This window comes from Pyxicephalus adspersus, chromosome 5 (genome assembly GCF_032062135.1).
Source record: "Pyxicephalus adspersus chromosome 5, UCB_Pads_2.0, whole genome shotgun sequence".
NCBI lineage: Eukaryota > Metazoa > Chordata > Amphibia > Anura > Pyxicephalidae > Pyxicephalus > Pyxicephalus adspersus.
Window position 1 is genome coordinate 9,750,635 of NC_092862.1, and position 13,481 is coordinate 9,764,115.

General features: G+C 37.2%; 1 protein-coding gene across 2 annotated transcripts in view; it reads left to right on the forward strand.

Moving 5' to 3' along the window:
• Nucleotides 1-13,481, forward strand: part of ADCY8 (adenylate cyclase 8) — a 168,434-nt gene that overhangs the window by 115,356 nt on the left and 39,597 nt on the right. For both annotated transcript variants that reach the window (XM_072410646.1, XM_072410647.1), the window contains 2 exons: nt 2,349-2,449; nt 10,782-10,983. In XM_072410646.1, coding sequence (XP_072266747.1) covers nt 2,349-2,449; nt 10,782-10,983 — 303 coding nt within the window. The remainder of the gene's footprint in view (nt 1-2,348; nt 2,450-10,781; nt 10,984-13,481) is intronic.

A 13,481-nucleotide genomic window follows, 5' to 3' on the forward strand; every position in this document is an offset into this window, starting at 1 on the left:
AGTGTTTACAGATTTGATAGCTGGAGGCAATGAGCAAAACTGAATCATTCACTGGAGCCCCCATTCATTCTCTAGGGCTTTCTGTGGGTAGACGCTACATGTAGCATTTTCCCAAGGCAGAGGTTCAGTGGCATGAGGAAGCTCTACTGACACCACAAGCTAACCGCCAGTCTGAACATAGCCTAAGGGGTATACATGTATGGGAACTGAGGGGGTTATAGCCCAATCATTCTCCAGACTATCAAGTTGAAAGGTTGAAAATAATAGTGTTTTAGATTTTTTTGTTGTAAATTTGTATTTTCAAAGTTTCAATCCACCATTGTAGCTGTGCTGAAAATCTACAGTAAATTACGTAAACCTATAGAGCTGTCCCTGGTGCTGAAATCATTTAAAACATTTTGTTACAAGGTTATTGCAGAGCAGGTTTTGCTTTATTTAATTTCAAAACATTTCTTAGGTCCTTTTTTTATCTTTACACCAGTAATTACTGTTATCCTTTAGATGTATGGTAGATCACTACTTTGCAAATTGGCGTCTAGGGAGCAAAGCCCTGAAGATCGCCTACAAACAATTAGCAATTGCATCACCGTGTGTTCTGTGCCTGGAAATACCTAACTGGTGACTAGCATGAAAAATAATGTACTTTAACAACTATATGGGGTCATTCAGAATTTGTATTACTTTTTTTTGCATGCCTTTTATGTATAGATTTTTTATAATGGAAGCTAAAGAGGTTGGGACAACAGAGGTGCCAGCGGTGCCAGCCACCGTTTTCACAAATCAGTTTTTAGGAAAACCAATAGTGAATTATTTGTACTGTGGGCTTCAGGAAGTTTTTAATTCATGACCCTTTGTCAGTTTAATTGGATCATAAATAGAGAAGGTATATTTGTTGACATTTTTGTTTTGCTTCTAACATGGATTTTGGAGCATAGGCTCTGTGCACTAATCCTAATAACTTGACTTTACAGCTATGTACAGTCCAATTTCTGTCTCCTGAAAGGATCTTTTGTGATTGTTTCGAGTGAGTCTAGAACAAATGTGATCTGTACACTCAGCACAGTTCACTTCTTTGGAGAGAGGGCGATGAGCAGGAGGTACCCCCGCTGCGTCCTCCCCCATAGGAAATGTTGGTTATTTAGTGAGCCATTCTGGTGGATCACTAAACAAAGTTTGGGGACCACTGTGTACACACTACATTTTTGCCAAACATTCACTCATTCCAAGTCTCTTCCAAGACATCATTCATCTCTGGCAACAATAATCTAGCAGAGGCCCAGAGCTTTTTACAGTTGTGCTAGAGGCTAGTTTATTTCAAAGATAAATTTGTCACTACCTAAGACAAAAAAAGACAGGAAAGAGGTGCAGAACAGCAGTGAGGGAGAACCACACATGCTGTATATGCCCTATGCAATCTGATTTGGGGTGCTGGTGATTATATAAACTGGTGCCATGTGCAACTGGAAAATAGACTTGCAATAATGTTTTTAAAGCAGATTGGTGGAGAGGTTGCATTGTGGTTACCACTTCCGTACACCGGTGAACCACTGACACCACTCCCCCCGGCAGTCCTATGGAGAATGAATAGAGAATGAACTGGAGAAGCAGTAAGCAGTTCAGGGCTGCTCCCTTCTACGTTCTCTCAAATCTGCAAACGCTGGCTTTAATAACCATGTGGGGATCACTTGTTCGTGCAGCAGGTCAAAACCCACTGCTATTTAGTATTTATTTGAGAAATGTTTTATATTTTTTTCAAATTTAGTTCCAATTACTGTTATTGTTTTGTAACTAAGTTGGTGGTTTGATGAATGTGTTTAGGATTTTATTTTGGTGTCCTTATTATTGCAATATGGATAAACCTCTGTCATCACTGTGAACCCCTAAACAATATTATCCTAATGCCAAGAAGAGTACTTGAAATATGTTATTGTCTCCACATTGAAATCATTATGAAACACAAAAAGGTCTATTTTTAAATTATTTAAAAAACAAAAAGTCTAGCCTAGTCTATTTTTAAATGTTTTATCAAGCAAGCAAAATCTACAGTGGATTCAAGTAGAGAATGTAAAAAAATAGCTTTTTCTGATGATTCATATTCTGATTTAATACAAATGTGTGAATTTTGTGTAATTGTTGGGTGAAAACATTTATATACTGTATACACCCCAAAGATATTTTATGGACTAAGTGTAATTACACATTATTTCAGAATATTATTTTGTTTTTGAATAACAGCAAATGGAATGGAATGGAAAGCAAATCCAACTATTGTCATTGACAAATTATACAATATAAAAAAATTATACAACAAAAACATAATTTTAATTCCACATTTTTATGTGTTTCAGTATTCACAAATGAGGGATGAAGTGTTCAAATCCAACTTGGTCTGCGCATTCATGGTTCTAATTTTTATCACGGCAATCCAAAGCTTGCTTCCATCTTCAAGGTAAATGCATTTTTTTTAATAAACATTGGAATTGTTGTTTTTTCAATTTAAGTAAACCATTGCAGAAAATAAATAATAAAAGCTGATCTCCGGAGATAAAAGCCAGGCTGTGTCTTCATTCATCTTTTTAAGCATCCGAAGAGCTCCCTAACAGGCTCTGAATAGGTTTAAGCGGAATGATTTAGGCGATGTTGAATAAGCAGGAGAGCAAACTGGCTATTACGCTCACTGATCTGCTTTTTATCGAAACCAGTTAAAAAATATTTTTTTTTATTTAGTTAGGTGATGCTTTTTTGCATTTGGAGCTTTTTTTGTGGTTTGTTTGTGTGGATGTATTCATCACTGGAAAAAACATAATGACTTAAAAATTACCAATAAACGATATGGTGATCTACTTAACACATAAACAGTTCCAAATAGTTAAAAGGACCCCCAAGAGCCATTTTAATCATTTTGTATTTCTAAACAAATATAAATCACTCTAATTTATCCTTCTCTATTGATTATCATTTATTTTTTCCAAAAATATTGACATTTTGCTGAAATCTGATTTTCAACAAAATTGTAAGCAGGTTAAACCTAATTTCCATAATCATGAATGGTGAAAATGTCATGACCTCTGATACAACCTCAATTCAACCAATAAAGAGATTTGCATTATAAAATGTTGTGCTGGAGCTCACAGCATTTAAATTTGCATTGTAAGCCCTCCAGGTCAAGAGGGACTCAGGAAAATTAATTTTTAATTATTGGTGATTCTGTACAGTTACCTTTTATAGATTCTTGCTTATATTGATCACATTAACTAACATCATTACATAAAAGTAAATAAAGTTGTTTGGTGAAGTCCCTTCTCATACTCATATCTAGAAATACAATTTAATGATGTGTTCTATCATTCCATAGTCAGTCCACCATATTTGGTGCAATAAATATGGAGGTCCACCGCCAACCACCGACAGATCTACTTTTCTACAATATATTTTCATGTATTTTCTTCCTCCCATCTCACAAGGCTCATTCTTTAGTAAGTGTTTTGACATTAGATCCTTTCATTTCCTCTCCATGTAAAAAATAATGATTCTATGCTGTCTTCCAAAGTTTTGCTCTAGGTTTTAACTTTTTTCATCCACGATTCCCAAACTTCGAAGTAGCCATTCACCCATGATTCCCTTTTCAGGGGACTCTATCCAATCCATCTGGAATAAATGTCATAGTTTCTCCAAGAAGAGAAGAGGGATGGCGGTCTGAGTTTATCCACTTGTGCAATATGTTTTTTTTTTTTTTGCCTACTTGTGATAGAATGGACAAGAGTTTGCCACAACCTTTTGTGATACGTACCCCCCGTACCCTATGCAGAGTTGGTTTACCAAAAAATAGCCCAGGTGGGGTTAATGGTAAATATGTCGCTTTGTAACGTAAAGTGACTACCATTCCTCAAACCTTAATAATTTTTAGGTATTTCCAAAATATATGATACAGGTCAGCCTCCACAGCCCCACATTTGAAACACTGCGAAGAGGAATTACTGTTTGATTACAACTGGTGCACCAAATATTGCCAAATAAAAGACACCAGGGCAAATAATGGAAAGTAAGATTTGTATTGATTGTTATGTCTTGAACCTGTAAAAGTTCTTCCGTTGTTTTCCTCCAGAATACACAGTTTTCCTATATACATAAAATATGTATAAGTAAGAGGATTTTACATCCAACTTTTACAATTTTCATGAAGTGGTACTAGAAGTTTTACCAGCACTCTATGAAAAGTATGTAAAGATTTTATGATTAGAAGATTAGTACATATTATTTAACATACACAAACGTTATTTGCCAGCATTGTGTGTTTTCAGTGATTTCCTATTTTAGGCAATCACCGTGTTTGTTGTAAGGTTGCCCTCTAAGAGTGCACATACTCACCTTTTATTTACAAGCAATAGGCTGAAACCAGAAGTGGCTATTCTCAGATATAAAATTATTTAAGAAACTGTTATTTCATATCTAATAGGAAAACAAACACAATAAAAAATACAAAAACTTGTTCAAATAGATGGTTGTGAAGCTTTGGGGTTACCACTTCAATCATACTACAGTAGTCTATCCAGAATTTTAATTAAGCTGGGTGGGAAGAAGCTGTAGGCCAGTGTTGACTCTGTATTGTGATTCAACTTTTCACTAGCCACCTAAAAACAGCTGGGTGGTCACTGAAAAGTGCCGGGAGGTGCGCCCTGCTAAAACTGGCTAGGGAGACTACTGTACTAAGTAATCTCAGCCGCCTCCAACCACAATGGTGTTTTTCTAATCCAGTTCTAGCGGTGAGTTGTCGACCAACTGTATAGAACATCTGAGAATGCAGAATCTATCAAGAATACAATCAATCTCCACCACTACTATCAAGAATCACTCTAACTTGGCTTAATAATGAATATCATGGGGTAGCAATAGATCCGAGGCTGCCCAGCGTTTTAACCATGAACAAGCCCTTTTTCCCAGACACACTAAATTAAAAAGACAGCTTTAGATCTTTATACTTTATACTGAGAGGTTCTACTAATTAGACATATGTCGCTTGGGTGAATCATTAAATCACCGTATAATATTTCTTGGTAAAAGTCACAACTTGTTGTTACCATCCATGTTATTAAAAATATATCCTTCCACATTATCATAATATCTTGTACTAAAATTCATAAAATGTTTAAACCTCTTAAGGCAACACCTATTTATGCAATTCAAATATTAAAATCTCAGTAACACTTTTATTCACAATAATTTGTTGCAGTCTGGTTATAGGCTTGGTGGAGGCAGACTTTTATTGATAGTGGTTGAATTGACTTGAGAAATCGGCAAACCCCTCTTTGATTTTAATGAGGATATGTACCTGGAAGGAGGCACGCTAATAGGAATTGTATTATAGGTCTTTTTAATCCTGGTATTCGCTATATAACCATGCTGCAAACTATCTGGCCACCGCCTCTCTAATTTTGGGCTCCTGACCATTTTTTTTGAGGGGACTACAGATGAATGGGACTGATTAAACGTGAATCATCATTCATTTACTCGTATGCTTCTGAGGAAGTGGTTGAAATCCACGAAACGCTTCGAGCAAGAAAATTAATTTTAATGGCTGTTGTCCTCTTCAATTCAATTGAATGTTTAATGTGAATAAACCTGTTATTGAGATTTTAATATTTGAAATTCATAAATATGTATTGCCTTGAATGTCCCGTTTTGTAAAACATATATATATATATATATATATATATATATATATATATTCATAAATATTGCTGTACTTTGGAATGTGGCAATGGACTAAATGATTTTGTTAGAAACTAAAAGCTTTTTGACTTTATAACCACAGCTAAGCATCGGTTATATAGAACATGTTGATTATTATATGAGAAAAGGGGAAAATGCTGCGGGATATCATCATTGCAGCAGTATATTTTTATATAAAATTTCTATATACATGTTGTTATGGTATAAATGATTATTTATCCACACAAATAAGTATGTATATGTTACTTTGTTCTAATATGCTGACATTTAAAGCCTTTATATTTATATATATATATATATATATATATATATATATGCTTTATCATATTGCATACTACACTCCAAGTAATGAAATAATAATCTCTTGTAATTTGTATTTTGTATAAACAGTATATTACGCTTGTTATATACCCCTGAAGAAGCCCCCGTGGTGAAACGCGTCGGGTAACAAGACATTTTTCATGTACACCTTCTTTCTAGCATAGAACGCAACTGTTCTGCCTAGCCACCCACCACCCCATGATTCTACAATGGGGAATGGTCTTTTGTGATTTAACACACTATTGTACTGACGTATGACACTGAACTGTTAAACTGCCTTTTAAAACAATACGCAAAAAAGAGCCTGAAGCCCCTTTCTTTTCTCCTTTTAATCTGTTTCTCATATGGGGATTTCTTCACATTTACCCAACCCAAGACACACTAAGAATACCATAACACTATGGAATTATTTACATGACACTTTACAGCATAAACTAAATTCTCTTTTATTGTGTCTCAGTGTACAACTTTCAACTAGAAGTTTTTACATGACTTTATATTTATTATTGACCCCTTTCATTTGTAAATGAAAAAAATGCAGGACTAGGGAAATACATGAATAAAAGTATGAATAGAGATCTCGACACCCATTATCAACCTTCAAATATTTACATTTAAAAATTGATTAGTGAACACAAATCTTGATTGAAACACGTGTTAGGAGCAGCTGCAATGCTGTGCAAGTATGAAATCATGTATCTTTATCATATTTAGACGATCGTGTCCCTGTAATGGGAACTTAATGTGTTGAGTAGGTTCATGCTTTGCTGAAAACTCATGGGAGTAGTTGTTACGTTATATTTTCCGATCATTTCATCTGGGAAAATAACTATGGAACATATTTTTCAGTATTTGTGCTGTTGAATCTTAAGCGATACAATCTTATTGTGTTTTGAATTAACATAACTTTTTTTTTTCCTTGAAAGCGTGATTCAGTTAAAGCTGAAGATGCTTAAAGATATATCACACGGAGATTGGAAATGCCAGGCATTGTTTAATCATTGTGTAGACCAGTTGCAGCATAAACATGCAGGGTTCATTCCTATAGCCCTAAAGTGTTATTATACTTACATAATTATACTTACATAGTATACTGATTGTGCTTACAATATACAAATCTGTTAACAGGCAGGTTAATAATTGCAGAAGTGACCGGTGATGTCCATTCTACAATAAAACAAACTTACCTGCCTATTTGCAGTTTGTATAGATTGCACTAAGCTGCACATGTGCAGCTAAATGTATGATCCCGGCATCAATATGAGTACGATCCCGAGAATAATTGATCTTCTATGTGCATACACTGGTGTTACCTTAGGATGGCTGGAGATCCTGAACCTGGAAGGGAATTGGAAAAAGACGCAAGCGAACAGGTAGTTTTTTTTTTTTTAAATTGCTAATAGGCAGGAAAATTTATTTTATTACAGTACAGACATCATATGTCCTTTCTGCAATAAAAAACCTACCTGCTTGCAAATTTCATGTCGTAACATTAATTCCACCACAAAATGTGGGAGTCTAAGGGGAGTTTAAAGATGGGAGCTGATTATGCACCATGGCAAAAATGTGCATGGTCATAAATAAGTGTGGGTACAATGATGTGCCAGGATTAGCAATAGCCCCAAAAGCAATACCCCCCACACCATGGGCTACACACATCAACCAACACTTCTCCCTCCTACCTGTACTTCTTCCTCTTAGTCTGGCTTTATTTTCCTAATGGCTCTCCAACAACAAGAAAGCAAATGCTCAAAAAATAGGGGATTTTTGGGGGGCTGATAAAAATGCAATTTATTATTTATATACAATAAAATATTACACAACCAATATCTAAATATTGTGTGTTATTTTATTGTATATAAATAATAAAATTGCATTTTTAATAGCTCCTTATTTTTTAAGAATTTGCTTAAATTTGTGAGAATTTGCAAATTAAAAGTCACCATACAAGAACTATTCAGTTGAATGATGGCTCTCCAACTTGTTTGTATCCCTCCCGGAGCTCCTTCCATGTCCTGGTCCTGATTCTATTCCTCTCCAGAGTCTGATTCCCCTCTTCACCAGGGTTGGGGCATAACTCCAGCCATGCAAATTGCCAATCAGCTCCCCTTCCACCTCCTATGTATCTATGTAAGATCCAACAAGGAGCTTACTAAGAGCATTGACTCCTCAGGGGTGGGGGATTCTACCTTCAAGAGAACATGTGATAGTGGCACAGTTCAGATTTTGACTGCTGTGCTGGATACCTATTAAAATGCTGTTCCTAAATACTTAGAAACATTTATTTGGACTGTATTTATCATTGTTAAACTTCAACTGTAGCCAAAAAGTTTTATTTTGTTTTGGAGAGAACAGGAAAGGGTTGGAGTGTCTATAAGGCCCCATTCATACCTACAATGTGAGACTTGCTACTGGCCAGGCACCAGCAAACTGCACAACAGGTAACACATTTACAGCTGCAATGTAGTTGTTTCAAGATCACTTGCCCCCAAAAGCGACTTGTTGCATGCAAAACATGGTTCCCAATGGCTCCCATTCACCTGAATGCCTATAGGCTTTTTATTTCTATCCATTATTATTATTATTATTATTATTAGGAATAAACAGTATTTATGTAGCTCCAACAAATAATGCAGCACTGTACATTAAATAGGGGTTGCAAATGACAGACAGATACATACAGTGACACAGGAGGAGGAGAGGACCCTGTCCAGAAGAGCTTACAATCTATATTCCCTAGGATCAGAAATTAGTGTCCAAAGAGAACAAACAAAAACACAAAAAAATCTCCAGTGCTTTCATTATTATCCGTGCGTTTCTCACCTTGATGCTCTGGTGTCACATGTACAGAAAAAAGGTTTTAAAGCCATTTTGAGAAAACAATGGTGTGCACAGCGGTTCTTTAGGAAGCAAAATGAGCACAATTTACAAATCCTCTGGCATTGTTTTTGAGACGTATGATTGTGTTTCTTTTTAAATGTTCATCCATCGTAGTGCTGCAGCAATCACCACCTAACGTCTTCGATCGTAACATAAATTCAGAATCCACTGACAGGAGCCAGGGATAGACCTGTGTTTATCAAAGTAGCAGGACAAAGAGGCTCTTCAAACGAGATGTACTTAGCAAAAATGCTCTTGTGACACACTTGCTATTTGCAAACAAAAACTGTATAGCGCTAAAAGTAGCTTTTTTTCCTCTAAAAGCTTCTAAACTAAGACATTACAAGCATTTGAAAACTATTAAAGGTTAAACTCAAAAGGATTTGAAGTAATGGTTTTCATGCAAAATGCATCTTGTGTTATCTTCTGTGGATGTTATATCTCCTTTATGTTTCCATTGTCTTATCATTCCTGTTCCTTAAAGTGAACATATGACCAGGCTATGAGAATTCAAATATTTTCATATTCTTAAAATACAGAAATAAGCTTTAACACCAGCTGTCACTGATATCTGTAGCTGTAGGCGCTGTGGAGTAATTCACTCATTCCGCTGAAGCAAAACCTCCAAATGATATTCCCAGCAACAGTGAGATTGGCGCACTCTGACTTTCCTCTTGCAGCAATGACAGCAGATAACTTTTTCTACTCCTTCATCTCATTAGTGATTTTAAAGGTCTGATTACCATTTTCCCTTCTACCATGTACTCATCAACATAGCTGACACTGATCCTTCTCCCAGTAGGGATTCAACAGCTCAGCTCACCTAGTACCCCCTAATAGTAATGATTTACCAGCTCTGCGCCCCCTGCACCACCCTTCCCCATTCCCTCATCAGTAGTGGCTCTGCTGTCCCAATCCTCTCCCCTGCAGTGATTCACCACCTAAGCTCACATTCTACCCCTATCCCAGTAATGATTTAGCAGTTAAGCCGCCCCTCTCTTTTTATGCAAATTACATGCAAATTCTGCTCTGCATTGAGTTGCAGCTGAGCCAATCAAATGCTACTCTTGCATATTTTTATTGGCTTAGTTTTAAGGTATTTTAATGTGCATAAAATGTGCATATCCTTTGCATAAAAGTCACATTTTATGCATCACAATGACCATCTCCAATGTTGTGCATGTACTTGACTCCCCATCGCCTTGCCACAGATTCACTTTAGCCTGTCATTAAGGAAACATATTGCCCACCACCATCGTGACCTCCTGCAGAATATGCTAATTTTATTGTTTTTTCAGTATTTTTCCATTGACCCTGATTAAGTATCAGGATAGTCAGATAATTTCAGAAGTCCTTGTCTGTAAACCTTTTTCTAGGGCAGTGGTTCAAGGTATTAACGCAAGAGGACCAGAATGAGAGCCAAGCAGCTGACATTGTCAGCTTTGGCCTTCTGAATACAAATACAGAGAAAAGGCAATAAAGGGGGACTTCATTGGTGGTCATTTAGGAAACGTATACCCAGTTGATGGGATATAGATTGGTAAGGTGGTTTTTGCCCTGGTATAACATCAAAATAGAAGATACTGAAAAGAAGCATAGATATTAGGATGTATACCCAGTAATGACACCTTCACAAAAAATGGACTGGTATATTAAGCTGATTGATAGTAGACTAATGGCACCATAAGGGTGAGGACTGGCACAACACAGGGGCTAGAATTACAGAGGCACTGGCTATGTTTTATATTGTCCTTTGGTCCTCATTTATCACAGATTAAAAGGTTCACTTTAACAGATGTTGCCTTCTCTTTTACTTTCCCAAATAACGTCTGTTTCTTTTTTCTTTATAGGATGATGCCGATGGTGATTCAGTTTTCGATCCTGATCATGTTGCACTCGGCGTTGGTCCTGATAACGACCGCAGAGGATTATAAATGTCTTCCCCTGGTGCTCCGGAAAACCTGCTGCTGGATTAATGAGACGTACTTGGCGAGGAATGTCATCATCTTTGCATCCATTATGATTAATTTCCTCGGAGCCGTAATCAATATTGTAAGTCATTTCACCACGGGAATGGCTGAGTTTGTGGGTGGTGAGAGCAAGAGGGAGAAATGGAACACAGAATTCTTTGTATGACAATAATAGAAGACGAATGTTCAGAGAGAGCCATATACATTGCTGTGACAACTTCAGGCGTATAAAAAAAAAACACCCTTTATATTTGGCTTTATTTGCATGAAGATTTGCAAAATCCTTTTTCAGTTCTTGTGCCTGAAATCAGATTTTATACTGAAATGTGGTTGAAAGCTGAAATAAGGCTTGATGTGGGTGCGTCTTCTGTGATAAGTGGGAAGAGGAATATAAAGGAACTGAACCATTGTGTTAAAATTAATAAATTACAAATTATTGGTAAAACCCACTGCTGCTCTTTCTAATAATAACCTGGCTTTGGATACTCTTCAGGAAAGACCACCACTAACCCCGGTTTACATCTGAACCCACCCATTGATGTTCATCTTCCATGCACTTCCATGTCCCAACTTTTTGTAAGCTGTATGTAGGATGATGTGGGATGACTTCCTTCTGTTCCCCATCGCAGTGTTCGAACAGGACACAGTGTTCGAACACGGCCACCCTGGCCCATGTATTGTATCCTGGTGGTTCATGTACTTCTCAATATTTCAGCAGACCAGAAATTTACTGCAGGAGCAATGGAGGAGTGGGGTAATGCAGTAAAGATGAATATTAGTAGATAAAAAGGATAGGTAAGTTACAAATTCTCTTTCACGGGCTCCATGCTTCAGTCACATACACTATGTGGCCCTAGTTTGTGGATACCTGAGTGTCAAGCCTCTCTGACAGGGTTGCTCAACCAAGGTCTCCCAATGGTTGCTGGGGGTTCCTTGAGCCATGAGCAATTTGCACCTCTCAGATCAATTTAAGTAACACCAATGATCTTTTTTTGGCTATCTGTAGGGGTGACATTGTTCCCCTTGGTCAGCAATGTAGGAATCACTCTTCCTACTGACTACCATACCAATGTACTGTGAGCTGTGGATATAGTCATTGTAGAAGGGATTCCCTGAAGACCTGGAAGTTATTTCAAAAGTTCCCCCATGTTAAAAGAAACACTAAACTATGAGCTTGTTATCTAAAACATTGGCCATTGTTATGGAGTTGTTCACCCTCCTTTACCTTTTTGGCTATGACATCCTCCGCTGTTCTTGAAAATATTGGAGTGTGTCTGGGAAAGTCAAATATTGATGAGAAGGCCTGGCCCATAATCATCTGTATTAATTGGGTAAAGTGGGCAGTTTCGGAAGATCCACATTTTAAAGCTTTAATCTAGCCAGCTTTTCTATTTAAAAATTTGTGATGGGAAATATTAGAACCTTGGAATTTTTGTGCTAGCTACATCCCAATTAGGCAGATTCCATTCTCCTTTTTGTTCTGAATGACAATAAAACCACAAGTTAGAGGAAACCGGTGACACTGAAAGAACAAAAGAACACAGAGTTCATTGCAATCCTAGCATATGTTAAGGATTTATTACACACAAGTAGCCAATTTTGTTCTTCACTGACTGGTCAGAATAATTTCTAATCGATTGGTCATCAGTCCCAAAAAAATGGAAACCACACAAGGCTAGATTCTGCTTTTTTGTTTATTGGTTAGATCAAAAGGGGTGGAGATGGGGTGACCACTGAACCGTACTGAGGATGTACCAACAGATGGTCATTTCTGAATTTGCTCAATTGTTCGTACAAGTTACACAGTTTGTATATTTGTGATTATTATTCACCAAAATGCTCTGTCACTGTGTTTGATCAAGGACCAAAAGTGGTTGAGAATGATCAGTCTGATGCCAAATTAATTTCAGATTTCTGGTGATCCATTCCAATGGTCTATCTAGCCTACTTTATACCCCATACACACACTTCTGTGCATCACATTTTTCAGCATGTTGCCACTAGCATGTACAGTTACCAGCAGCATACCAGGGATTACCAAATCCTCCTCTCCAATAATATACTGACAGCATGTTCAGGGCTGCGGGCAGCACATACATTGTATTGCATGTTAGCATGCAAACCTGCATGTTTCCACACCCAACCCCTATGTTGCCACAAGCTTGTACAAGGTAACCCCCGACATGATACCAACTATGTCACCACCGGCATGTTATAATTTGCGTGATGTCCCCAGGATTACCAACAGCATGGAAAGGGTTACCATCAGCATGTATCATCAGCACCTCTATATAACCAATATAAACTGGGTTACCAATCCCGTTTCCTTCCCATTCTAGCTATTTATGGGTGTCAGTGCTTTAACTTTGAAATAGAGGATCTAATAAGCATGTGTGCCACTTCTCTTTCCTTAAATGACAACATTGATGCTTTGCAACAGGCCCAGCACTGTCATATGGGGACAAAAAGTAGTCCAAAGTCTCATGGAAGTTTCAACAATTTGGTTTAGATATGATCTTAGTTTTGCTGTCCATGGTAGAATGAAATGGTGTGGAGGGGGAGGAAAGATGAGTGGGTTCC